Genomic DNA, 27,119 nt, shown 5'->3' with positions numbered 1-27,119 from the left:
GGTCTACAATTTAGCCGGACCAATTTTATTTCCGTCGTAAATTGGATAATTTTGTATCAATCGAAACAGTAAGCATGGACTTCCTTAGCTGATATTAAGAGGACTGGAGAATGATGCCGTCAATCTTATATATCTTAACGTCCTAATGGTTAGATTTTCACACCAAAATTTGCGGATTTGTTTTTGACCTCACAGGAAGTAATAATGTTCAATTAACCCACCATTTACAGCGATGATGTGTTTCCTGGGTCATTGACATGGCGAGCCACATGTGAATCTCACGACTGGGGGGAATTTATAATCTGGAACAAAATACAGCTGCAAGAGATAGGTAAATAACTCCAGCCTGATTCTGCGATAGTATCGCCTTCACGGGTACTGCTGGCCTGTTATTATTTGAAAGCACAGAGACCCCGACGATTGCTTTCAGCTCTGATTACAAGATCAATGTTAATTCCCTCTAGTTTTTGTACAGGGTCTTTAATTTTTCAGTGGCCACTGAAGTTACTTCCCTTTAAATGTCAAAAACGAGAGAGAGAGAGAGAGAGAGAGAGAGAGAGAGAGAGAGAGGAGAGGGAGAGGGAGAGGGGTAGGGGTAGGTAGGTAGATGGATATAGATACAGATAGATAGATAGAGGTAGAGGTATATAGATATAGATAGATAGATAAACTAAATACGTATACGCTTAATGAACTATGTTTTTTTTATTTTTATTTTTTATCGTATGTACACAGCTCTGCAATGATGGTATTGCAGGATACATGTTTTGAGTCGTGTTATATCGGATTCTACAGTACAGATGGGAGAGGTGGGATTCAGACTCGAGTGACACCGCCGTCACTTTCAAAGTTTATTTGTGCATTTCTTATTTACGCTAGACATTGAAACATGGCCTCGACTGAGGAAGACTTTCCACGGGGAGGGACATTCAAAAAGCCAGCTGATGGACACGCTGTAAAACACTCTGTGGAACAAGACAGCTTGTTTGAGGTGAGTAAAAATAAATAAATAAAAAATAAAAAACCAAACATAAGAACATAAGAACATAAGAAAGTTTACAAACGAGAGGAGGCCATTCGGCCCATCTTGCTCGTTTGGTTGTTAGTAGCTTATTGATCCCAAAATCTCATCAAGCAGCTTCTTGAAGGATCCCAGGGTGTCAGCTTCAACAACCTTACTGGGGAGTTGATTCCAGACCCTCACAATTCTCTGTGTAAAAAAGTGTCTCCTATTTTCTGTTCTGAATGCCCCTTTTTCTAAACTCCATTTGTGACCCCTGGTCCTTTTGAATTAGAATTTTGAATGCATGAATTAGGTCGCCACGTAGTCTTCTTTGTTCAAGACTGAACAGATTCAATTCATATGACATGCCTTTTAAGCCCGGAATAATTCTGGTTGCTCTTCTTTGCACTCTTTCTAGAGCAGCAATATCTTTTTTATAGCGAGGTGACCAGAACTGAACACAATATTCAAGATGAGGTCTTACTAGTGCATTGTACAGTTTTAACATTACTTCCCTTGATTTAAATTCAACACTTTTCACAATGTATCCAAGCATCTTGTTAGCCTTTTTTATAGCTTCCCCACATTGTCTAGATGAAGACATTTCTGAGTCAACAAAAACTCCTAGGTCTTTTTCATAGATTCCTTCTCCAATTTCAATATCTCCCATATGATATTTATAATGTACATTTTTATTTCCTGCGTGCAGTACCTTACACTTTTCTCTGTTAAATGTCATTTGCCATGTGTCTGCCCAGTTCTGAATCTTGTCTAGATCATTTTGAATGACCTTTGCTGCTGCAACAGTGTTTGCCACCCCTCCTACTTTTGTGTCATCTGCAAATTTAACAAGTTTGCTTACTATACCAGAATCTAAATCATTAATGTAGATTAGGAATAGCAGAGGACCTAATACTGATCCCTGTGGTACACCGCTGGTTACCACACTCCATTCTGAGGTTTTTCCTCTAATCAGTACTTTCTGTTTTCTACATGTTAACCACTCCCTAATCCATGTACATGTGTTTCCTTGAATCCCAACTGCGTTCAGTTTGAGAATTAATCTTTTGTGCGGGACTTTGTCAAAAGCTTTCTGGAAATCTAAATAAACCATGTCATATGCTTTGCAATTATCCATTATCGATGTTGCATCCTCAAAAAAATCAAGCAAGTTAGTTAGGCACGATCTCCCTTTCCTAAAACCATGCTGACTGTCTCCCAGTACCCTGTTACCATATAGGTAATTTTCCATTTTGGATCTTATTATAGTTTCCATAAGTTTGCATATAATAGAAGTCAGGCTTACTGGTCTGTAGTTACCTGGTTCAGTTTTGTTTCCCTTTTTGTGGATCGGTATTACGTTTGCAATTTTCCAGTCTGTCGGTACCACCCCTGTGTCAAGAGACTGCTGCATGATCTTGGTTAGCGGTTTGTAAATTACTTCTTTCATTTCTTTGAGTACTACTGGGAGGATCTCATCCAGCCCAGGGGATTTGTTTATTTTAAGAGCTCCTAGTCCCTTTAACACTTCTGCCTCAGTTATGCTAAAGTTATTTAAAACTGGATAGGAACTGGATGACATGTGGGGCATGTTGTCAGTATCTTCCTTTGTAAAAACTTGTGAAAAGTAATCATTTAACATATTTGCTATTTTTTTTTTCTTCATCTACGATTTTGCCATTTGTATCTCTTAAACATTTAATCTCCTCTTTGAATGTTCTCTTGCTGTTGTAATATTGGAAAAACATTTTGGAATTGGTTTTAGCTCCCTTAGCAATGTTCATTTCTATTTCTCTCTTGGCCTTTCTAACTTCCTTTTTGACTTGCGTTTGCAGTTCTGTGTACTCTTTCTGCGTACTTTCTTTTTGGTCCTTTTTTAATGTTCTGTAAAGTGCCTTTTTTCGCTGAATATTTTTTTTAATTGATCTATTAAACCATTTTGGCAATTTAGTTTTACATTTAGATTTGTCTACTTTAGGGATATAATTGTTTTGTGCCTCTAGTACTACATTTTTGAAGAACAACCATCCTTCTTCTGTGGGTGTTTTCTCTATTTTACTCCAATCTACTTCTGTTAGGCTCTGTTTCATACCTTCATAGTTTGCTTTTCTAAAATTGTAAACCTTAGCTTTAGTCATTTCTTTTGGGGATTTAAAAAACACTTCAAATGAGACCATGTTGTGGTCTGAGTTTGCCAGTGGTTCTCTGACCTCTGTTTTAGTTATTCTATCTTCGTTATTTGAAAAGACTAAATCAAGGCATGCCTCCCCTCTAGTGGGTGCCTTCACAAATTGTGTTAGGAAGCAGTCATTTGTCATTTCCACCATTTCTGTTTCATCCTTCGCGCTACCCACCGGGTTTTCCCATTTTATTTGGGGGAAGTTGAAATCCCCCATTAGTATGGCTTCTCCTTTGCTACACACATTTCTAATGTCATTGTATAACAGATTATTGTGCTCACCGTCTGAATCTGGCGGTCTATAGCATGCTCCTATTATTATGCCTTTTGAATTTTTGTCCGTTATTCTGACCCATATTGATTCGGTTTTATTTTCTTTGTCCAGGTTTAACACCTGGGCTTCAAGACTGTTTCTTATGTATAGCGCTACCCCTCCTCCTCTTCTGTCCTGCCTGTCTTTCCTATACATCCCTCACTCTTTAAACAAAGGTGAATCCTCAGTGAGAGTTCCACAGATTAAACTAGCATGGATGTGCAGGCTCTGTATTGTGGCTGCGAAAGCCAATGTACAAAGTGTTGTGCTTTCAGCTTGGACTACATTATAAAAGGCGATCACACTGCCTTGAACGCAACCTGTAATGAACCCGTTAGGAAACATACTGTGGCAAAGGTAGCATTATAACACTTTGACCCATCCCGTTTCTGACTTGCATAACTAAAGGGTTTCTTTGAATTTAATTTCTTTCCTGTTTAATATCCGATTACATGTGTTTGTGTAGCCTTTTACTCAGTTTATTTTCTTCTTAGAACTTTATTTGCCACGCTTACTACAGTATAACAAATGTCAGTATGTTAGTGCAGTATAATGCGGTCCCTTTCAGCATGTGTTACTGTATATGGTACTGGTTTGGATTCTTCTGCTGGGGTCTCATCTGGGGAAGAATTGTAAAGCATGTTAACACCTGTTTATGTTAAGATAATGAAATGAAGATAAATTCACAACAAAATATAGAAAAAAAGATGGTTTGGTGGTGTGGCATTTTTGCTCCCTCTCTTACAGTCCCACAATCCTGAACAGAGTAAGAGGAGGAAGCCGGATAAAGGAAGGGATGAGAAGAAAGAAACGAAGCAAAAGACAAGAGAGGAACTCCTCAAACTCAACACAGGGAAAAGTGTGGAAATCCTTCATTTCAAGGTCAGTGAACATGCACTGCAGATGGAGGACCGCCACAGTAATAACAGCCATGGTGTTGTCAAGTGACAAAACTGATCCCGCTGGGGCTCGCTCTTCAAAACGGCTGTATGTCCTGGAATAAAATGTACGTGATCATAGGATAATAAATAGTGAGTGTTGTTTAATTCCCTGTGCATTGGTCTGCAGAAACTCACAGTGGGAACACTGATCCTGGGCTGTGTGAAGGAGGTGAAAGATTTTGAGTTGGTGGTGGGCTTACCAAATGGACTCACCGGGTATGTCCAGGTGACCAGCATCTCGGACGGGTACACCAAGCTGCTGAACGACCAGCTGGATGCTGGGGAGGCCATGGAGGTGAGTGCTGTGTGCCTGAGATTGGAAATGAAAAAAAAACAACTGTACTGCCTGCTTGCAGGTGTGGAAACCTGATCTGGGATTTTAAACCCAGCATCTCTTAGTTCTTTGCCCAAACTCTGAGCGCTGGTTCCACAGCCTTGGATTAGCAGTAATCAGGGACTGCTTTAGCTATTCCAAGATGAGTGCTAACCAGGCTTCTGTGAAACCAGTCGTGAATCTTCTGTCAAACTTTTGCAATGCTAAAATGTGGCACCTTGATTTCTTAAAATTCTTAGTACAGTGCTTTTAGATAAAGTAGTGGCACTTCATACCATGTGCATTGAGAAACTTGGTTTTAATTGCAGTCTCCCACTTTCCTGTTGCATGTGTAGGACGTGTTGACCCTTGCCCACCTCTATACCCCTGGCATGGTGGTTAGGTGTGTTGTGTCCACCCTGGGATTGACCAAAGAAGGCCATCACAGTGTCAAGCTGTCAATTAACCCCAGAGAAGTCAACAAGGGTCTGAATGCTGCCTCTCTCAAGCCTGGCATGGTGAGTTAGGGGTGTCTAGTTCACACTTGCTTTACTGTAATGGGTTACAAGAGAAACATGATATAATACCACAGGCAGATAACATGTAGAAGTCATGGGAAGCTTAACAAGACTGCCAGGTCTGTCTGTAGAACATTGTGTATTTTACTTTCTGCATGCTTTTGAAAGATTTTCTTGTCCTGTAGCACATTTCTGGCTGTGTTGCAAGTATAGAGGACCATGGCTTCCTGATCGATATTGGCATTGGCAGAGCGAAGGCTTTTCTACCCAGACAGAAAGCCCTAGCTGACCTCAAGGCAACAGAGCAGGGTAAGTTTAATTATACTGTGATTTACTGGAATAAAAACATAGAAGAACACATGAACTACTTGAAGGCCACCCTACTGTACTGAGGAAATAAATTCACTTTCAAATGCATGTTATAAAATATATCAACATGGGTCTTGCACAGTTCCTCGGCACTATTGGCCTGTTTTGAATACAAAAATGTGTTTATCAAATTGCATGGAGCATTTTAAGTAATTTAATTTTCTTCCCCTTGAAATGTATAGCTTAATTTTGTAATGTTTTTCAGGAAGTAAAAGGACATTGTACTGCTGATAATATAAATCGGTTCCTGAATACTTGTACATATTTGAAAAGGTGACGCAGCCTTTTCTCCTGCCTGTGGCACTCGTTAGTGATGCTGTGTCTGCCTTGTTTTGGTGAATCCAGGAGGGGACCTGCAGGTGGGCCGGTATCTGAACTGCCTGGTGGAGGAGGTGAAGAGCGAGGGCCGCATCGTACGCTTGTCTGTCAGTCCGGACGCCGTTGCCAAGGCCCTTGCAGATAAAGAGCAGGGCTGGACCCTCAGTAACCTGCTGCCTGGGCTGCTGGTGGAGGCTCAGATTAAGAAGGTAACACACTCCCTCTTGTTTTCCTTTTTATTAAATTAAAATATTTTTTGTTCTGGACAAAATCCCTGCTGTCATTGTTCTTTTCTTCCAAGATAAAACACTTTATATATAATTACCTGGCTACTTCTGTCCGGCTGACTGGTCAGCCCCACTTCCCCCCACTGTGTGAATGAAAATGACCTGTTTAGTTGGGTCTGTTTTAACATTTTTCAAGCTTGTTATAAATATATAAAGATGACAAAACAGTCATCTGGTGAATATTCAGAGGCAGAAACTCTTCACCCTATTCCCCGCCTGTTCTGCATGGCTGATGTTTTGTTGGTTCTTTGTTTTGAAGTTGACCTCTCATGGGATCACTCTGGAGTTCCTCTCCTCATTTAGTGGATCAGTAGACTTCATGCAGATGGACCTAGAGAAAGAGAAAGTCTACCGGCAAGGACTCCAAGTGAGTACTGGTAGACTAAACCAACCATAACACTTATATTTGCATATAAGTGCACTCTTGTTAGTGCTCCCATTTCAATTCCATGAATCCATAATGCTTTCAGGGTTGCTCAACTAAATGCAATGCTTGCACGTAGATCCAGTTTAACTGCGCAGAAAAATAATCAACAACATCGCATTGAGTGATCGGAGCGTATCTGTGTGTGAGACTCGTCATCTGATCCTCCCCTCCAGGTGAAAGCCTGTGTGCTGTATGTCCACCCCTCCTCCCGGACTGTGGGGTTAAGCCTGCTGCCCTGCTTCCTGCAGCCCAGCGGTGTGGTGGAGCCTCTGATGAGCGCTCGGATCGGGGAGGTGGTTGAGGGCTGTACAGTCGAGGCTTTCCACCAGGACGCAGGCTCCACTCTGCTGCTGCCCGATGGCATGCTGGTTTTTGCACATGTGAGTAAGTGTGATTCTTTGACGGCATTTTCACCCAGCCTACAGTTTGTATTAATTTTTTTCTAGCTTATCATAGTCCTTCAGGGAGCTTATTCCTGTCAAGTTTATTGGTTGTTTTTTAGTTGAACTCTTCCTGTCAAGTTTATTGGTTGTTTATTGGTTGAACTCTTATTTTTACAAATCTTGAAACAAACAGCAAAGTTAAATATTTCAGGTTCTTGTTATCACTCAAGGTTTTTGGATTTCATTTGGTAACATTTAACAGGATTTTTTTTTCTCCTTTCCAAAAATAGGAGTTAAAGAAGTGAGGAAATGCTTTGAAAATGTGTTTTTAATACAATATCAAGTTCCTCTGTATCAATTTGCTTATTCCAAATTATACATCATGTACACTGTAAAGTCTTGGTGGGGTTTAAATTATTCTTCTGTATTTCTTTCAGAAAAATCACCTAAAAGAAGCCCTGGAGCCATTGAAAACCAACAAGATGGGATCAGGATCCAGCCACATGTGCCGGATCCTAGATTACAGTCCCATGGATCAAGTGGCGCTAGTGAGTCTAAGGAAGTAAGTGTGCTGATTGTGCATTCTTATTTATACTCAGAAACACTCAAGACACAGTCAGTGTTAAACTGTTTGTTTTTTTTCCCCCCAGGAGTGTTATTGATGCTCCTTTTTTGAGATACCAGGACATTCGACCTGGACAGCACATTGAGGTAGATGAGTGTTTTAAACTTTAAAAACACAATTTTCGAAGCATCTAATGCCCTATTTACACTACATGTTATCATTGTTAAATACTGCTGCACAACATGTGTGTGTGAGATAAATGTGTTATTTTTATTATCATTATTTAAAACATGCATGCAAATTGTTTGGTCATACTAATTCGAAGAATGCATGATCCGAAACTCAAATCTCCTGACTAGTGCAAAGAGATTTCCCTGGAGCGTTACGGGATGCAGGTGAAGGTGACGGATCACATCCGCGGCCTGGTCCCACGAACACACCTGGCAGACATTCTCCTGAAGAACCCGGAAAAGAAGTACAGCCCAGGGGATGAGATCCAGTGTCGGGTAGGTTCCTGGAAGTTGCACGTTGCCCTGTTTGCAGGGGTTCACGTAACTGCTACGCATGCGAACCAATAAAGAGAAATGCAGACTTCTGTATTGTTCTTTAAGATGCAAAGTTGTACACTTAGTACATTTAACAGAAAAGCGTTTTTCATAAAGGGGTTCAGGCAGACACCTTCAGGGCTGTCCTTTGTTCTCCAGAGGCCGATAGCTCGCTGACCTAGCTCCTGAGTTCCAGGGTGTAAAAGAGGAAACGGGTTCGGTCGTGCGATCGGAGGACACCAACAGAACCTTCAGTTCTCCTGAGCTGTGGGGAATCACTGCAGTGAGGAGGAAGAAACAAATGGGCACTCTAAGAAAAAAAAAAAAAAAAAAAATTTAAAAAGAAGGAATCCAGATGTGTTTCTACCTGCTGTAATCTCTCTCTATCTCTATCTATTTGCTTGGCAGGTTCTGACTGTGATTCCCGACACAGAGGCTGATTCTGACCCGGAAGAACGCTCTGGTGGAGTCCAGGCTGCCGCTGATCTGCAGCTACGAGGATGCCAGGCCAGGCCGGGTGGCACACGGCTACATCGTGTGTGTTAAGGACTTCGGCTGCATCGTGCGCTTCTTCAGCGAAGTCACTGGACTGGTCCCTTGGCACGAGCTGAGTACAGAGCCAGTACCGTTTCCTGAGAAAATCTTCTACAGTGGGCAGGTGAGGCTCTCACTAGATCGAGCAGAGATTTTTGGCTGAAAGTCTTAACATACTGGAAACAGTACATTTTATTAGGATTCATGTTATTTTTATTATTTTTATTTTTTTAAATGGACAATAATTGGCCGTCTAATTTGCTAACCTGGCTATATAGTGCTCAGTAAATGTATGCTAATTCTGATTTTGTTGATGCATCCCCCATTGATGATCCCAGTTTTCTTGCTCTTTGATCCCAGGCCAAGCCTCTGTGTGTTTTTAACAGTGGATACAAGTAGGACCCCCTCTAGGCTAATGTTTGGGGGGGGGAATCATTTTTAAATCATTACTGCATTTCTTTCAGGTTGTCAAAGCGAAAGTGCTGAAGAGTGACCCTGAGCAACAAAAGCTGCTGTTGTCCTTCAAAGCCACAGGGGGCAGTGTTGCTGCAGAAGTAGCCAAGGTGCAGCAGGCCCAGGGGAAAGATGCATTTCACTTTGAAACTGGGAAGGTAGGTGACATTAATGTAAACCCTGCACCCCTTTTCAAAATGAGTAGTTTTGTTACACCTTTTAAAAACTATGTTAAGGATGCCTGTTTGCATTGTGTTCTGTTTTGCCATGTAAAACACACTTGACATTTTGAGATGGTGCAATACATCTGTAAAAGTTTTATAGCGCATGCTATTTCATTAACATGGCAAATATGCTTATTTACAATAGTAGTTCAGTGTTTTCCTAATGCATGCCATTCAGTTTGTTCTTGTCTCTCCCTCCTATTGGTCATTTTCACTTGTGTTCTCTTCAGATTGTAAAGGTGATGGTTGTGCGCAAGACTATCGATGGACTGGATGTTTCAATTTTTCCAGAGGAGGCGTCGGCTTTCCTGCCCATGACACACCTCTCTGACCACGTGTCCAACTGTGGGAGGGACTTGGAGAGGGTGACATCATCTCCAACGTGATGTGCCTGAGCAAAAACAAGGAGCACATTGTATCCTTTCTAGCTTCGGTTCTAATTTTTACTGTTTATTAAAATATAAACTATGCATAGTCTGTCTCTCTCTTTTATTTTACCTTCTGTGGCCAGTGTCTGTCGTCTTGCCCTCTCGCAGTGTTGCAGAGGTTGTGATCTTTGGGTTGAAACGTACACCACTGTGCTTGGTCCTTAACGTCCTGTGTAGATACTTTGTAAGAAGCCCATTATCAAGGCTGCAGTTGAGGAAGGTTATCCAGCCAAAGACTTTTCCGAAGTCCAGTCTGGAATGATGCTGCCTGGATTCATAAAGAGCATAATGCCGTATGGAGTCTTTGTGGAATTCCCCTATGGACTGATGGGATTGGCACCCAAATCTGTAAGTGTGAATGTAAAGCACACAATGTAAAGCTAGTGTTGCTGGCATTACAGTGGCTGTCTAGGTCAAGGCACTAGTGCTAGATGCACTGCAGGTCTGAGTTCCCAACATCGGAATTGGGTCCCTCACTATTTTCACTGCGGTCGGACAGTATTGGATTATGACCACCTTGTATTTTTGTTTTTTAATGTTCTTCCCCAGGCCATGTGCGACAAGTTTGTGACGAACACGAGCGACCATTTCCAGGTAGGGCAGACAGTGCTGGCCAAGGTGACCAACCTGGACGAGGGGAAGCGGCGGTTCCTGCTGAGCTTGAAGGTGTCGGAGTGCAGCTCAGGAGAGGAGTGGGGGCAGGAGAGCCTGGAGCTGCTCACACAGTGCCTGGTAGAAAGGAGGGATGTGTGCAGCATGATGACCAGCAGAGATGAGGAGCTGCAGCTGACTGCACAGACTTGTACTGCCTTGTAGCAATAGCACCCACATGTTAGTGTGCAGTGAATTTTTATGGTTTTTGGTGTTAAACAAATATAAAGCCTTTCTCTTTTTCTGTCTGTTTCCAGGTGATTTTGAAGTGGCGCAGAACCTCTCCAAGTTGTTGTTGGGGCAGAAGTTAAAACTGGTTGTAGAAGAAGTGAAGGATGATGGGACAGCTTACTTTAAAGCTGACCAGGTTGCTGGAGCAACAGCGTCGGCCACAAAGCATCACCTGACTGGTATACTGTGGATGTTTTAGTCTCTGTCCCAGTAATTCATTTTATTCACGATAAGCCAAGTTACATAAACTCCTGTTCTTGAAATATTGGGATTACAGTGGAGACTTCAGTATTCAGGACATCTATCTTATTGTTTTAACTTTTAGATTTTAGTTTTTATTGAAATGCTCAGGAGTGAGTGTTGACCCGGGACAGAATGTCACTGCGATCATCCTGCATGTTAATCATCTGACCTCCCAGGTCCACCTCTCTCTTAGAACAGAGCTGGTCAACAGTAAAATCAAGCAGATGAGATTGGGGTTGGGATTGTGCAACACCAGAGAGCTACCAGTACAAACATTAATCCAGGAGTGACAATCGCCAGCTCTTGATTTGACAGCAACATAACACATGCTATATCACAGAAACACACAATTAATATAAAATGAATGTAAGCAATGCTGCATTAAGAGGCAGCATGTACAGAGAATGAAGGCACTTTTAATCTGTGATTGGTGCTTCAGGGTTTGGCTTCTGGTTTTTGAAGGGGTCGAGGCTGCAAATCCCCCTTTTTAAGCAGGGTCCTTGCTTTCTTTTTCAGCTGAAGGAGAATACAACACATTCGGCCACAGTCCAGCATGTGGAGACGGACTTTGCCATTGCATCGTTAGCCGAGACTGGTCAGCTGGCCGTAGTTCCTGTGGCAGCCCATCTGAACGACACCTTCTGGTTTGAGTCTGAGAGATTGACTGTTGGACAGACCCTGGTGGTCTCTGTGAGGGAGCCCAGCTGTGAGGCTGTCGGGAGGGCTACCGTTAATGGTTCGGGGTCCTGGGAAAGCCAAGCGGAAACAGAAACACTTGGAAAGCAAAGAGGAGGTGCCTGGAGGCATCCAGCACTCCTGCTGTCTGGGTGATACAGTGAGCGGGACTGTGAAATCCATCCGTCCCACCTGTGTGCTCCAGGCTTTGGAGAGGGGTGTTACAGGGAGCATCCATGCCTCTGAGATATTGGAAACTGTGAAGCCCTTCAGCTTCCCCACATCCTCCCTGAAAATGGGGATGAAAATCACAGCCAGAGTAATTGGAGGAAGAGAGGCTAAGAGTCATAAGTAAGTTTGGTAAAGAAGTGAATTGTGTAACTGTCATTATAACAGGTAATGTGAATTGGATCACAGATTTCAAATTTGTTTTCGCACTGTAGCCTATATTTTCCCATATGGGGAAAATTACAGGGAAACTGACAGTTCCAAAGTAAATGTATTACCCAGGCAGTTTGCCCACAGTGGGCCCCAGTATGTCATACCATTTGAGGGAGTGGTCTGTAAGTAAGCTGATTTTATATTAAATGATAGTGACTGACAGTAACTCCAGCAGGACTGGAGTATCGGATGCCAAAGGCTCAGTTGCTTCTTTTTAGACATGCAGTTGAAATCATTTTATTCCTTGTAGGTTTTTGCCAGTCACCCAATCACACTTTACTTTCACAATACCGGAACTAACGGTTCAGCCAAGGTAAGATCCCCCCCCCTTATTTTGTGGTTTTCTTTCAAATCAAAATGCATGCATAGGCTTAGTTATGGGGAGCATGTTTGGCTGGACAGATCTGTAATGTGTGTGTTTATTTTATTTTTTTAAACCATATATAAAAAAGATTCTTAGCAGTGCGGTTCTGTTAAGCTGCTATGCTCCCTACCGCTAACTGGGTTGCTAACTGTGCAGTACAAGTCCTTGTGTCCATTCATTGAGCTTCTTGTCTGTTGTGGCAGCAAGCTGAAGGGAGATTGGAGCAAGGAGCTGAAGGACCAGCCGTTGTCTGAGAAGCTGAAGAGCTACCAGCCCGGCCAGGGTGTGACCTGCTTCGTGTCGAAGGTAGGTGTGGAGAGGCTGTGTGTGGGAGCATTCGCCAGGAGAAAGAGCAAACCTCTTCTGAGCATCCTAGTCTATCCAGACCATGCTCCCTCCCGCAACATTGAAAAAAGTGAATTATGGGGACAGAAACCGAGCAGTCTTGCAGACTGAAATTCTCTTTGTCTTCGTGAGCACTCTAATTAAAAGTTTAAATGTATTGGTGAGTTACTGAAGTTAATGATGGCTCTCTCCTCCCTCGGTGTAGTTCAACAACCTCAAGAAGTGTCTGGAGGTGGAGGTGACCCATGATGTGCGTGGGGCAGTAGAGCTGCTGGCAATGACCTGTAAACCCAAGGTAGGCATGGAAAACACCTGCTGGCAAAACCTGTTCAGACATGATGGTAATCTGAACAAAGGGGCACAGTTTTAAGTGGCTTATTAAAAACACCACTCCCAGTTTGAGAATCTGTTGCTCCGATGAATAAAGGTTATTGAAGAATGACACCACACAGGGACTGTGCTGAGCAGTTTTGTCTTTCAGCACGCACGTGAAGGGGGTCCCATTCTGCCTGGCTCACCTTTTGACTTGCCTCAGACACAACTGTGGAGTCTTGAAGGAAGTGATGAGAGCCTTTTCCTAATGCACATGTTTCAACAATGTTCTTAAACATAAAACCATTTGTATTGAAAGCCCTGCCACGGTTGAACAGATGAGAAGAGGGTTAAAGCACCTCTCTGGCTCTATAGATAAATTCCTTTCTTCGTATGTCGCTGATCCTTTTTAAATGTGTACTTGTAGGATTTGAAACGCCCAGAGAAGCTGTTTAAACCTGGACAGGCACTGAATGCCCTGGTCGTCTGCACCAACTCCTCTGAGACCTGGCTTTGCCTCTCCCTGTCAGGTGCGCATGGTGTCTGCTTACCGCTTTCATTCTGTGTGTGCTTCACAGTGAACTGTTTTATTCCTCATCTCTGTATCCCTCCGGTTCTTGTGTTTCAGGAGTGCACTCCTTGGGAGAAGGCTGTCTGACTCTGGGGACGGTTACAAAGATCACTCCACATATCGGCCTTGTTGTCTCCTTGCCGTTCCGGCAGAGTGGTCGAGCTGGAATCCTGGATCTCAGTGACACATACACGGTATCTCCGCTAGAACAGTTCCATGTTGGCCAGACCGTCAGGTTAGTTTAGGACTCTATTCTTAATGGAAAACTTGTTCATTTAAAGTCAACTTCCAATGGCCATGTCTAATCTACCATTTATACACCATGATGGGGTGCCTGATATCATGGGGGTTTCTGTAAAGTAACATTTTCTCCAGCTTATGGTGAGGAGTTACTATGGACTGCTAACCAGCTTTTAGCCATTCAGCTGGCAACAGTCCTTCATTGAAATATAGAAAAGCCTACAGCTGTATAACAAACAACTTCTCTGTTCCTACAGGTGTTGTGTCCTCGCACGGGAAGATGAGAAAATCCATGTGTCTCTCAGGCAGTCCAGGTAAGACGAAAATAAAACATGAAGACCATTGAAGTCTTGTGTTTTAGGCCTCTCCGTTGTGTTTAATCTGTATACCTATTGCCCTGCAGGACAAACCCAGTAAGCAATCTCAAAGGGAGTGACCCAGAAATTCTCTCCATCGAAGATCTAAAGAAAGGGCAGATTGTACGAGGCTATGTCAAATCTGTAGGAGACGCTGGAGTCTTTATTGGGTAATATCTCCTCCCACTCTTTTCGCTAAGTTTCTTTGTTGGTAGTGTTCTATGGAATTCCACAAAAATGTGAAACATCTTCCTCTTGTACCTGCTGAGAGCACCTTGGTCTAGCTGCGAGTCTCATCCTTGATGAAGAACGAGATCATGAACCCGCCTTCTCTGCTCTATTCCAGCCTGTCCCGGACGATCACTGGTCGATCTCAGTATCAGCACGTCACAAACTACTTTGTGACTGGTCACAGTGTCTACGTGAAAAACATTCCACTCAGCAAACTGCTCACCTGCAAAGTTCTGAGGTAAGCAAAGGAATTACAAGTGCGTTCATTCCACAAAAGGGTCTATCAATTTCCAAAAAAGGGGTTGTGTTTTGATTCCCACTGCCATGTCTGGTACTAAGGGGTACTATGTGTCCTTTTGCAGTGTGGATAAAAAACAGAATCATGTGGAATTGTCTCTGCTCCCAGAGGACACTGGGGAACCGGATGTTCTCCCAGAGTCTCTTCGGCTTCCTTCCAGAGAAAAGGGAGAACAGAAGGAGAAGCGGCAGGGGTTCAAGAAAATGCAGCAGAAACGAAAGAGGGGGGCCTCTGAGAGCGAGCAGGTAAAGGCCGGCTTTCAGCTTTGTATTTAACACATTCTTCTCTGAATCAGGAATTAAAGTCGGCACGTGATGAGGCAGCATTATCTATACCATGATACTGGTCATGATCCACTGCAGTATGTTAATAAAGCAGTCTGCTTTCAGTTGCATGTAATGGATTTATTGAAGAGCTGGAAGGAGCCTCATTAGTGGGGGCATGGGTATCCCTAACTGCAGCTGAAGTTGCATCTTTAAGCAATAGCAAACCCTGGTGAAGACCGCTACCTTTCAGCTACTTGCAGTAATTGATGGGAAATGCTCTTTCAAAAGGGCTGTAGGTCGATATCTGGTTTTAGTTACATGATAACAAGAATACGAAAGTTAAGAATCACCAACACAAGCAGATTGAGTCACAAATCTTTGTGAAAAGGCAGTTTATCTGTTAAGTACAGTTCTAAACCTCATCTTGGTGCTTGCATTTCCCTCTAGGAGGCTGTAGTAGAGAATAAGAAGGTGACAGAGTCGAAAGAAATCTGAGGACAACGACAGTGGAGTTGACGTTTATTTCCGGGAAGAGGAAGAACTGCAAAAGGTAAGGGGGTGTGGGTGGGCTGAATGTCACACTGCTGGAAGGAGTGTGTTTTGTGAATCGGTGTTTCTGTTCCCCTGCAGCAGAAGAAGTTGTCCGTGCACAGTAAGAGTGAAGCCCCGCCCTGGCTCCAGGTCTCTGCAGGGTTCTCCTGGGACGTTACATTGAGTTCTCTGCAGCCAGTCGGGACGGGGCTAGGGGCACCCGCCTCAGACAGTGAAGAGGATGAGGAGGAGGAGGTGAAGGTAAGGACCGCCAGATACAAAATCACATGAGGCTAGAAGAACTAATATTGTATAAAAGGAAAATTTAGTTGTTTTTTTTTTTTTTTTATTTAGTGTGCACTGCTACAGTTTTAGATCAAATTGCCACATGTGGCAGCTTTACTACTGAAAAAATTGTAATCATCCCCCCCTTCAAAGACAGTATCTATCTCTTGTGCGTGTCAGCCCCAGAAAAAGAGCAAGCGGGAGAAGAATGTGGAGAAGCAGCGGCAGGAGAAGGAGCTGTCGAAGGTGGAGGGTGAGCTGATGGACCCTGGGAGGCAGCCACAGACCGCCAATGACTTCAACTGGCTGGTGCTGGGCTCCCCAGACAGCTCCATCGTCTGGCTGCAGTACATGGCCTTCCACCTCCACTCCACTGAGATCGAGCAGGCCTGCGCCGTGGCAGAGAGCCCTCAAGACCATCTCCTTCCGGTGAGAGGGAAAACCACACAGACAATATTCCTCTTAAATGTTGTGGTTTTAATCCATTAGCCTGTCTAAATTTACATCTGTAGTCAGATCTGCAGTCATGCCTACTGTGTCTGAAACTCCACTCTAAATGGGAGGATTTATTTTTTTATATATTACAATACATGTCCAATATTCTGTTTTACATTGCAATTCAGGTTAATGACGGACCTCTGTATAAAACAACCCTGGTGGTAGAAAAAAATGGCATTCAATAAATGACAAGGTGTTGTAAAAGGGAGTGATTAGCCAGTTTCTTCTGGAATGGCTCCTTGCTAGTGAAGGTGCACTTGTCTGATCTGCCCCCATGTCTCTACAGTGAGGAGCAGGAGAAGCTGAACGTGTGGGTGGCCCTTCTGAATCTGGAGAACATGTATGGGACTGAGGAAAGCCTGAACAAGGTGTTTGAGAGAGCGGTGCAGCACTGCGAGCCTCTCATTGTACAACACCATGCTGAGGAGATTTCGCCAGGAGAGATCAGTCTGGCTGAGCTGCGCCACTTTCTACTTGAGACAGGGCTGCACGGATGAGACCCATAGACTCCTGCAGAGGGCGCTCAAATGCCTGCCAGACAAAGAGCGTGAGTACTGAAGGACCACTGAACCACAGTGTGGGCTGAACCTTCTCTGTCTCAGTGGTTTGATTCAAGTCCAGGTTAATCATTATAAGGTTTCTGAATGAATTTCTTCCAAGACAGACACTTGGAATTGCAAGTCATCACACTCCTTGTATTAAACATTACTAGATAGAGTGGAATCATTGGCTACAATGGATGTGTTGGAAACTCTTTGTGCTCAGCTAGTTTTAATATGGTGGTGTGAAATTTTAAGCCATGCTTTTCCTTTTCTTCGTGTTTAAGATGTTGACCTAATCGTGAAGTTCGTACAGCTCGAGTTCCGGTTTGGGGACGCGGAACTGGCCAAGTCCATGTTTGAGAGCACGCTGGGTAACTACCCCGGACGCACAGACCTGTGGTCGGTCTGCATCGACATGATGATCAAATATGGCAGTCAGAAGGAAGTCCGGTGAGTGGTCGTGTTCCTTCACAGTAGAGATCCTAGGCTTTCTAAAACTGCATCGAATTGACATGCATAGTAAGATTCATAATAAAAGATCCATCATGCAAAATGTTTAAAATGGCCATGTTCCATTATTGGGCTCAGCCCAAAGCAGCCCTGGCTGTCCCAGTCCTTACACTCCTTGGCATAAGTAAATGAGTGTAATCGGCCATGCTTAGAGGTACATTTGTGTCGCAGGAACATTTTGGAACGAGTGATCCACCTGAGCCTGGCCGCAAAGAGAATCAAGTTCTTCTTCAAGCGCTACCTGGAGTACGAGAAGAAGCACGGCTCTGCTGAGAGTGTGCGGGTGGTGAAGGACAAGGCCATGGAGTATGTGGAGGCCAAGGGCTCCAGCGCGGAGAGCTGACCGCAACCTCCGGATTGCTCACCCCAGAGAAATTGCAGCCAGTACAAACCTTCCTGAAAACATCAGCCAGCACAGCCTTGACTGCTACAGATTCACACCCATCCTGGATTATAGGTCTTTCCTTATCACCTTTAGGGGGATGAGGAATTAAACCATCCTCGTCTCCTGTCCGTGTTTCCTGTTCTCAGGATGAAATCACTTGGCTTAACCCTCACAGTTCTGTATGTACTGCTATTTAAATGAAAGAACTTTTAAGATGTCATTTTCTCATCTAACTTTGGTAATTTTTACCACCTCTTATAAAAGAGAATTAAATGTATTTGAACCCCCCCCCCCCCCCCATTTGTCTGTAACTGTTGCTATTTTTTCTACTAAGAATACTAAAAAACTTTATTTGTGTCTGAAGGGTCCTTCCTGTCTGTCTGTTCTAATTGCAAGTTCAGCTGCTCGGGGAATAGTTTGACTTGTTTGGTCTGGGATGTCAAATTATCCTTCTGTCGTGATGTGTCTTGCACACCAAAACAAATTTTTATTGAGGCAAATTTTCTCTCAGCACGGACAACTGAGATTTAACAAAATCTGCAAATGTCATTATTTGCTGCGTCACCAAATGACAGTCACACTCTGGGGCTGAGATCGGGATGCTAATGGGACTGTTTCAAAAAGAAAAAAAAAAGTTTCATGTATACAGCCGAAACATTGGAGCAGTTTTTATTTGAATAACGTATAAGAAAATAATAATAATAATTAGAAACACTACTTTAATTTGTTCCCAGTCCATTGGCAATTCATTAGTAGCAATATGGCTTCCAAAAACCAGTTGCTAGTCAGCACACCATTATTTTTTTCTTTCTATTAACAAAAGCAACTCCAAAAAGTATGTATTAAAGGTGAATGTGTCTCTTGAAAAATCACCCTGATCTGTGATCTGTCTGAGAGGAGAGGGTAAAAAGCGGCTCTTCCCAGCCAATCGGCTCTTGTTTCAAAGCAGAAGACTCGGTTGCACGGTCCTTACACACACAGCTCCCTGTTGTTATATCTCTGCAAGGCAGGTGGTTGCATATAACACAGCTTCCCTCTCCAGTTGTTTGTATCTGGTTTTGTTTGGAATGGCAGTAGCACTGCCTGCTTTGCCAAGGGACACATCACCATGGAGACAGCTGGCTCCATTCACAGCAGCCTGCATGCCTCCCTCTTTCCTCCTCCTTACACTTCCTGTTGGTTCTGTGGCGCTTCAGCTCCCTGGCGCGTGTCTGCCAGCCTGCAGATGAGCTTGTTGCACATCGGGCATACGCTGCGTATCTCCAGCCACTTCACCAGGCATCTGCAGTGGGATTGGGGGAGGTTAATCAGCTGCCATGCGTGTGCTGCATTGAGAGCTGCGTTGCACAATCACACACAAATGCTACAACAAAATTCACATTACTGCCATGTAACATCTGCCAAATGCAGAACTGGAACAATCTACATGGCTCCAGTAATTGCTTGGTTTTCTTTATAAATACATTACAAAAATCAATTTGCAGGCGTCTATCTCTCAGTGTAAGTAAATCCTCTGCTATTGCACTGTCAACGTCTCCCATTTTAGAATCCATTTACAATTTGACCACTGTTTACTATTTTAGTATGCATACTGCAATAGCGTTCACGTTAGAGTGAGCCGCTGGGGATGCTTTTGTTCCTTGAAATGCCTTTTTGTTTGAAGGCACTCTCATTCATTTTTCATAAGCACCTGCCCTTGAAGCAGGGTGTTTCGTGACAGAATGAACTATTTTGTAATTCACAGCTAAACTCACTTTTTGTGAAATGCGTGAGAACAAGGGCACACCCCGAGCTCGTCCTTGGCTTTGAACTCTTCCAAACACACGGCACACGTCTGCTGTGAAGAGGAACATGCACACACAAGGGTTTTATTGCACTGAATTATTAGTCTAAGGAATCATTCAAGTATTTTTGATTAACAGGTGTGGGAATAGTTGCTACTGTTTTTTGCAGGTAATGGAAAGTCAGTGGAGCCTGTGGATAAATCCTGAGTGTATTCCATGTATCCAGGTATTAACAGAATCTAATATTCTCAATAAAGCCTCATATTGTTACTACAAAGTTGTATGATAATTGAACATGTAGCTCTTCAAATCTATGAATAAAATAGAAATGTGATAGACGGATACCTCGGTATATCTCCAGAATCAGCTATTCTCAAAAAGGAATTCTTAATAATGTTAATACCAGGTTAAATGACAATTGGACTGGTGGTACTCCAGAGATGCTAACGTGTGAAGTGTGACATCCCAATCGGGGGATGATAATGGCTATTGTCATGTATGAAGTGTGACATCCCATGCAGGGGATGATAATAGCTATTGTCATGTATGAAGTGTGACTTCCCATGCGAGGGATAGTAATGGCTATTGTCATGTATGAAGTGTGACTTCCCATGCGAGGGATAGTAATGGCTATTGTCATGTATGAAGTGTGACATCCCATGCGAGGGATAGTAATGGCTATTGTCATGTATGAAGTGTGACTTCCCATGCGAGGGATAGTAATGGCTATTGTCATGTGTGAAGTGTGATGTCCCATGCAGGGGAATGGTAATGGCTTTTGTCATGTGTGAATTGTGATGTCCCATGCGAGGGATAGTAATGGCTATTGTCATGTGTGAAGTGTGATGTCCCATGCAGGGGAATGGTAATGGCTTTTGTCATGTGTGAAGTGTGACTTCCCATGCGAGGGATAGTAATGGCTATTGTCATGTGTGAAGTGTGATGTCCCATGCAGGGGAATGGTAATGGCTTTTGTCATGTGTGAAGTGTGATGTCCCATGCGAGGGATAGTAATGGCTATTGTCATGTGTGAAGTGTGACTTCCCATGCGAGGGATAGTAATGGCTATTGTCATGTGTGAAGTGTGATGTCCCATGCGAGGGATAGTAATGGCTATTGTCATGTGTGAAGTGTGATGTCCCATGCAGGGGAATGGTAATGGCTATTGTCATGTATGAAGTGTGTCTTCCCATGCGAGGGATAGTAATGGCTATTGTCATGTGTGAAGTGTGATGTCCCATGCAGGGGAATGGTAATGGCTATTGTCATGTATGAAGTGTGACTTCCCATGCGAGGGATAGTAATGGCTATTGTCATGGCTTTCACACAAATTAGCAGTTGTAATTGTTGAGTGGTGCTGGTTTATCTGACAGATGCACATGATAGTGGAGCATGCTTACCCCCAGGAGACTAAGCTTCTTTCCTGCACCCTTCAGCACCACCTAAAAGGCATACAAAACGAACACAGACATTCAAAAGAGCATCTGTTGGAAGCCAGCAAGAACAGAATTAAATGTGTCATATAACAAAATCACACTTCAGAAGATTTCTAAGACCAGTTTTATAATTTTCAAATAAGCCAGTTGATTTTTAACTGTGTAATGAAATACTCGATACAAATTTTACATCTTTTTTCATTAGAAAATAGTTTTAAAAATCTTGCAACGCTACGTGGCCCTGCATTTAGTCTTGTACTTCAAGCATATTTTTTGCTTCTTCTGGAAATGTGTCAACATTCATGTTTAATTCTCTTCCCTGCGATTGAGCAAGGTCCATACTCAAAACATTCAGGTTATTGTACCTCATTATATCCATACTGTTCTCTTCTTCCCTGCCGTCTTAACCTGTGGAAACAGAGTACATTGCTTTAGGCTGTACCAGTGTGGTTAAAAGTAAATACAGCTTCAACAACAGAGAGCCTCACCTAAACATACTCCATAAGAATGTACTGTATCTAACCCCTGTGTTAAATATCACACATTACCTGAACAGATAGCAGCAGAGTATCATGCTCAGCATGAAGATGAAGAGCCCGATGCCCAGGATAATGACGTACATGTTTAATGGGAGGTCAGAAGACATCTTACAGGACTCGTCAGAATGCTGAAACCCTAGTCCACACAAACATCCTGCAAATACACAGCAGCATCAAGTGTGAATGAGAAAATGAGATAATCCATGAAAACCATAGGCTTCATTTTATCACCTGCAAGAGCTAGGGAATGCCCAGAAGAATTTTCGTTACTGTTACGGTAGATGAAGGTATATCTAAAAATGGAAGTTGCTACTGAATTAAATATTGCTTTTCAGATGATAGAAAAAAAGCAAAGCTGTAACAAAAAAGGAAAATAATACTATATATATATATATATATATATATATATATATATATATATATATATATAAAAATGCAGATTCCATATAAAAGCAATATATATTGCTCATTACTGAGCAGTCTGGTAAGTACCTATGTACTGGTTGTTGTTTGATAGATACTGTCTTGTAATTCCACTTGGTATTCCAGAGCTGCAATGTATCTCATCCATTTCATCTGTGAAGAAGTTACCAGTGAAGGTTTGAATTTTGTTGAGTTTTGTTGTTTGTTTATTGTGTAGTGTTTTTTTTAAATCTTTGACATTCCTGTCATTTCCATGCCAATCTTTTCCTAGGTCTCCGGTGTTGTAGTATATTTGAATTGCTGTAATGCAATCAAGCCAAATAAGCACTGCCAAACTGTGTGGCACATTACCCAGTCAGCAATCATTCACCAAGCACTGCACCGCAAAAAGCCTCTCTCTCTCTCTCTCTCTCTCTCTCTCTCTCTCTCTCTCTCTCTCTCTCTCTCTCTCTCTCTGATACACACACGCATGTGAGTAATGAGGCTCCGGATACACCTGCCTCTAGATCAGCTTCCATCCATCACCTCAGGTAAGGCACTGCTGGGCAGGGGAGGAATAATTATATAGCCAGGCATTGATTCATATGTGGAGAGTGAGTACCCTGCTGGAAATTCTTGCAACTGAAGAAATCATTAATGATGGGAACATTTCCATTTACTGTATTAGTGGATTAATAGTGTTTACACAACTGGCTTTTAAAAACCCATGTCCAGACTCTATCTATCTGTCTGTCTGTCTGTCTGTCTATCTATCTAGAATTCCACTATTGAAAATGGTCAATTGAAGAATTTCACAGAATCCTTTGTCTACTATTTTTACCCCATCTTAAAACCTGTGATCAACCTTATAAATGGACCATTTTCAGTGACCCATTGTGACCATGCTCATACTGCCAGTATGCATTTAGCATGCATTGTACTGCTTCCCCATACTCTATCTAAGTAATTCATATACTTGCTATGTTTTTACCTTGATGAACCTTTAAAACATTATAATTACCTTAAAATCATAGAAATATAACACTTCACTCAAACCTGTTTTACGTTTGTTCGTCCACCCCCCCCCCCCCCCCCCCCCAATGAGATACATGCTCACACAAAACAGGGGATAAAACCCAGACCCACTGACACACACTGCAAAGGATAAAACACAGACCCAGTGACACACTGCAGAGGAGAAAACACAGACCTACTGACACACTGCAGAGGATAAAACCCAGACCTACTGACACACTGCAGAGGATAAAACCCAGACCCACTGACACATTGCAGAGGATAAAACTCAGACCCACTGACACACTGCAGAGGATAAAACCCAGACCCACTCACACACTGCAGAGGATAAAACCCAGACCCACTCACACACTGCAGAGGATAAAACCCAGACCCACTGACACACTGCAGAGGATAAAACCCAGACCTACTGACACACTGCAGAGGATAAAACCAGGTCCACTCACACACTGCAGAGGATAAAACCCAGACCTACTGACACACTGCAGAGGATAAAACCCAGACCCACTCACACACTGCAGAGGATAAAACCCAGACCCACTCACATACTGCAGAGGATAAAACCCAGACCCACTCACACACTGCAGAGGATAAAACCCAGACCTACTGACACACTGCAGAGGATAAAAGCCAGGCATGGTGAAGGACATCAGGACCCATGGCTGGAGGTGGGTGAGTCTGTGGGTTCTTAGGGGCACAGCCGAGCCATGGTGAAATCCAGCAGGTTGGGGGTGTATTCTTGTGCTGGTGGAAGTGGTCCCGATGTCAGTGTCCTACCCTGCTGCTCGCATCAGGTGACCCAGCAGTAGGGTTCAATCATAATGGTAAAGAATAGGCTGCAAAAGCCTGGCCCTGATTCTCCTTTTTGTGAGTTGAACAATGCCATGCTCTCTACAGTGGAATCATGTGCCCTCTCTCCTGTCTGTACTGTATGCAGTTTCAGGGCTGGGGTGTCTCGTATTCTGGGTGTTTCAGTAAGTGACAGACAGTAAGGGCATCGTTTTCATAAAGGCGTGAATCCAATTTCCATGCCTTTTATTAGCTTCAAAGCCATTTCCAAATATCTCCAGATCGTTGGACAGCTTGACTCTTCACCTGTAATGCATTTCATTCATTTTGAAAAGAGCAACACTAAAGAGCAGCCCGCTTTTCCATGCTGGTACACACCTGTTACTGTGCTGTAATTTCTGTAGATTAATCTATATATTCATATGTCTGTCACGGTGGAACACAGGCTTTGAGTGAACTGTAGAGTGGTCAGCTGAGCATTCTCACTCAGTAAAGAATGAATCTTAAAGTCTGATATAGCTCGACATTTTAACTGACTTTAAATAACCTCTTTATGTAACAGTGGTAGAGGCAATACAGTAAATAGTTGTTTACCAATGTTATGTTTTCTTGGAAAAAGTGATGTCTTCAAGTGTATAGTCTATTGGGATCCAATTTATTACCCTTAGCAGAACCATTACCAGACTAACAGGGTTAAAAGCAATGGCAACACAGGGGCTTAAAGCACAGTGGACCTGATAATGATTATGTCCCATTGTGAAAAGAAATGTGTTAGTGTAGTGAGACTTTTAGTGATATCTGTGGGGACACACCGCTTAGTTACAGAGTCTCCCAATACCCCCCCAAAACATTGCCCCCAACCTTCGATACAAAGAGAATTTATTCTGCTTGGATATTGCATTACCATCTCACACCTACAGGGGGAGCTGGGCGGAAGAAGAAGGACAATGCATTAGCAGAGGAGGTACACAGAGTATGCCAGACACTGCAGCTGTTATGGATCTGTGGATAGAATGTGGGCGTTCATAAAACACTCAGTATTGAAAAGAATTTAAGATCAGTAAATATTTCAGGCCAGATAAAAACCCATTATTTGCATTATATGCCTGCAGGACACACATGATCACTTCCAGCCCCAGATGAGTTCGATGAGATCGCAGGAGCCTAGCCTGCAGTGGGAGATGTCTGAGTGTCTTCTTGTGTAAGGAATAGCAGAACAGAACACTGAGGAGCACCAGCTGGCTTTTTATTTATACTCACCCTTACACCACTGGAATGGGTGCATGAAATACGACTCCCAGCGGCTACAGCAATCCAGCAAAACAGCCAAAAGCAGTCTGCCACCCTGTCACAGAGAACTGCCAGTCTACCCAGTCAGCATGTATGGGGAGAACTTTGCTATGATGGATTGAGAGGATGGGCTTGATGTCCGATTCTTACTGGTTTGAAGAGGAAACAAATCAGTGCTGATTCCACAAGCATGCACAAATATATAAGATATCAGGATATAAACTGCACTGCATTCCCACAAGCTATTGTTTTGTTTTTCTTCCAGGAGCAGAGCTACTGATTCCAGGGAAAGCCAGCAGATTCCAATTCAAACCCTTCGCAATGTCTTTTTCTCAGCTCTGAAATGTTCCTAAGGTTAGTCTATTACAACACGTTTTCCAATTATTCTTGTGTTGACAGCCTCAGAAACCTCACCCAGTGCTTTCAAGTGGCTTACTTGAATCAAAACACAAGTCCAACAGTTAGGTCCAGCTTCTCGAGGTATGCTGCAGTTTTGAGATGAGCATACAACAGGGTTTGCTCTTCAGTGCAAGTCGCATTATTTTAGGACAGAACCCCAGACAACAGCAGCTGCATGCCTCTCTGCCAACACTGTCTGTTTTTAATGCACAACAAGCATGTCTATAATATGATCAGTGACGTCGACTTTCTTTGGCCATTAGCACCTGAGGCTCAAGTGGATCTGTCTTGCTTTCAGAACTTGCTATTTAAAAATGAAAACAAAGGATTCCTGCCACACAATGGGAAAAAAAGGATTTCAAGCTGTGCTTTCCTTCAATAAGAATAATTCTAATTATCGGCGTCTTGTTATTATTCCAGTAAACTGATAAGATCTACCAACCTCCTACAAGATGCAAGTTTCCTTTTCTTTATTCCCGATCCTCCATGGCTGTGGTGATGCGACTGCTCCCGTTCAGTTTGTAAACAGTTCCCTGCTCATGTGATGTGATGTCTGCATCAGACCCCCCTTCTCTCTCCTCTCTCTCTCTCGCTCCCCCCCTCCCTTCCCTTCCTCTCCCAGCTGTAAACTATTATAGACTGACAGAAGGCAGGCTGACCCTTGCCAAGTGAAATCTGGGAATGTGTGTGTCTGTGTGTCAGCCTGTTTGTGTGCGTTGAGGAAATGGTAAAAAAAAGAGAAAGCCTGATCACATGTGCTCGGTTCTGGAAAGCATAACAAAGACAGAGATGACGGAAAGGCCAAGCAGTGGTTATCAGTGCAGACAGTGTCCGTATGATATACTGGCAGCCTGCCCAGGGTTAGCTGTGCAGTGAACAAAGGAACCCCCCCACCCCCACTCCGCTTTCCAAACAACAGCAGCTGCTTACTTTGCATTATTACAGCCTGGTTCCAAATGTCTTCCATTCTTAATGTGGTTCTATTCCTTGTGAAAACAAATGAATAAAAGGGAAGAATCTGAAAGAGATGCAATGTAGTCTCAATCGAGCACCCACACAGAGTAACACGCAGTCCTGATGATGTCATCAGATCTTAGCTGTATGGTCCCAAGCATAAGGGAGGCAGTGGCATGTGGGAAATGCAAATGACAAAGACAGAGATGAGATAAAGAATCCAGGAAAGGAAACTCACAGGAGACATGTTGATACGGTGGGATCAGAGTCTACTAGGGTTTGAAGATGAAGTGGCACTTTACATTACGGCTCTCTAATTACAAAAATCTCAATAATTTGGCAAAGCTCCTGGGTGTTTCAGTGTACACTACTGACTTCAGGCAACCCCCGTGAGAACTAATCCCAGGGCGTCAAGTCTGGTGAGTGGGGAGATCACTCCACAGGTCTGTTCAGCCTATATTATGTCCTGAGAATTAATTGTCTTCTAAGGTGCTGAATAGACTTGTTTTATTCCTGTGGTGGTTACTCGTTAAAGATCATGCGATATTAAATTACATTGGATCAGCTACATTGGATTCCAAATTTTCATCACAGTTAAAAAATAATTTAAAAAAACAAATGTAATTTGCCCTGTGCCTGTATTCGTTACTGAGCATTCCATTATTAATCATACACAGCAGTTCTGTTTTTCTAGGATCTCTAAGGCAATAAAAAAA

General features: G+C 43.0%; 1 protein-coding gene and 1 pseudogene across 5 annotated transcripts; one reads left to right on the top strand and one right to left on the bottom strand.

Moving 5' to 3' along the window:
• Nucleotides 1-93: 93 nt before the first annotated feature.
• On the top strand, nt 94-17,965 carry LOC121325860 (annotated as a pseudogene).
• Nucleotides 17,966-18,430: 465 nt separating this feature from the next.
• Nucleotides 18,431-26,038, bottom strand: LOC121325739 (RING finger protein 122-like). 5 transcript variants are annotated; one of them, XM_041268661.1, is made up of 7 exons: nt 25,892-26,038; nt 25,021-25,199; nt 21,544-21,688; nt 21,361-21,403; nt 20,960-21,001; nt 19,530-19,612; nt 18,431-19,057 (listed from the first exon to the last, which is right to left on the bottom strand). In XM_041268661.1, exons 2-7 carry the CDS (start codon nt 25,043-25,045, stop codon nt 18,940-18,942), a joined length of 456 nt encoding a protein of 151 aa, XP_041124595.1. In that variant the 5' UTR covers nt 25,046-25,199; nt 25,892-26,038; the 3' UTR covers nt 18,431-18,939. The 5 variants fall into 5 exon arrangements, with proteins under 5 accessions (XP_041124595.1, XP_041124594.1, XP_041124596.1 ...); XM_041268660.1 differs by having other exon boundaries at nt 25,021-26,038; XM_041268662.1 differs by lacking the exon at nt 25,021-25,199 and having other exon boundaries at nt 25,892-26,036.
• Between the last annotated feature and the right edge of the window lie 1,081 nt (nt 26,039-27,119).

This window comes from Polyodon spathula, chromosome 13 (genome assembly GCF_017654505.1).
Source record: "Polyodon spathula isolate WHYD16114869_AA chromosome 13, ASM1765450v1, whole genome shotgun sequence".
Classification (NCBI taxonomy): domain Eukaryota; kingdom Metazoa; phylum Chordata; class Actinopteri; order Acipenseriformes; family Polyodontidae; genus Polyodon; species Polyodon spathula.
The sequence above is the reverse complement of the archived record's forward strand: the minus strand, read 5'-3'. Positions and strand labels throughout refer to the sequence as shown.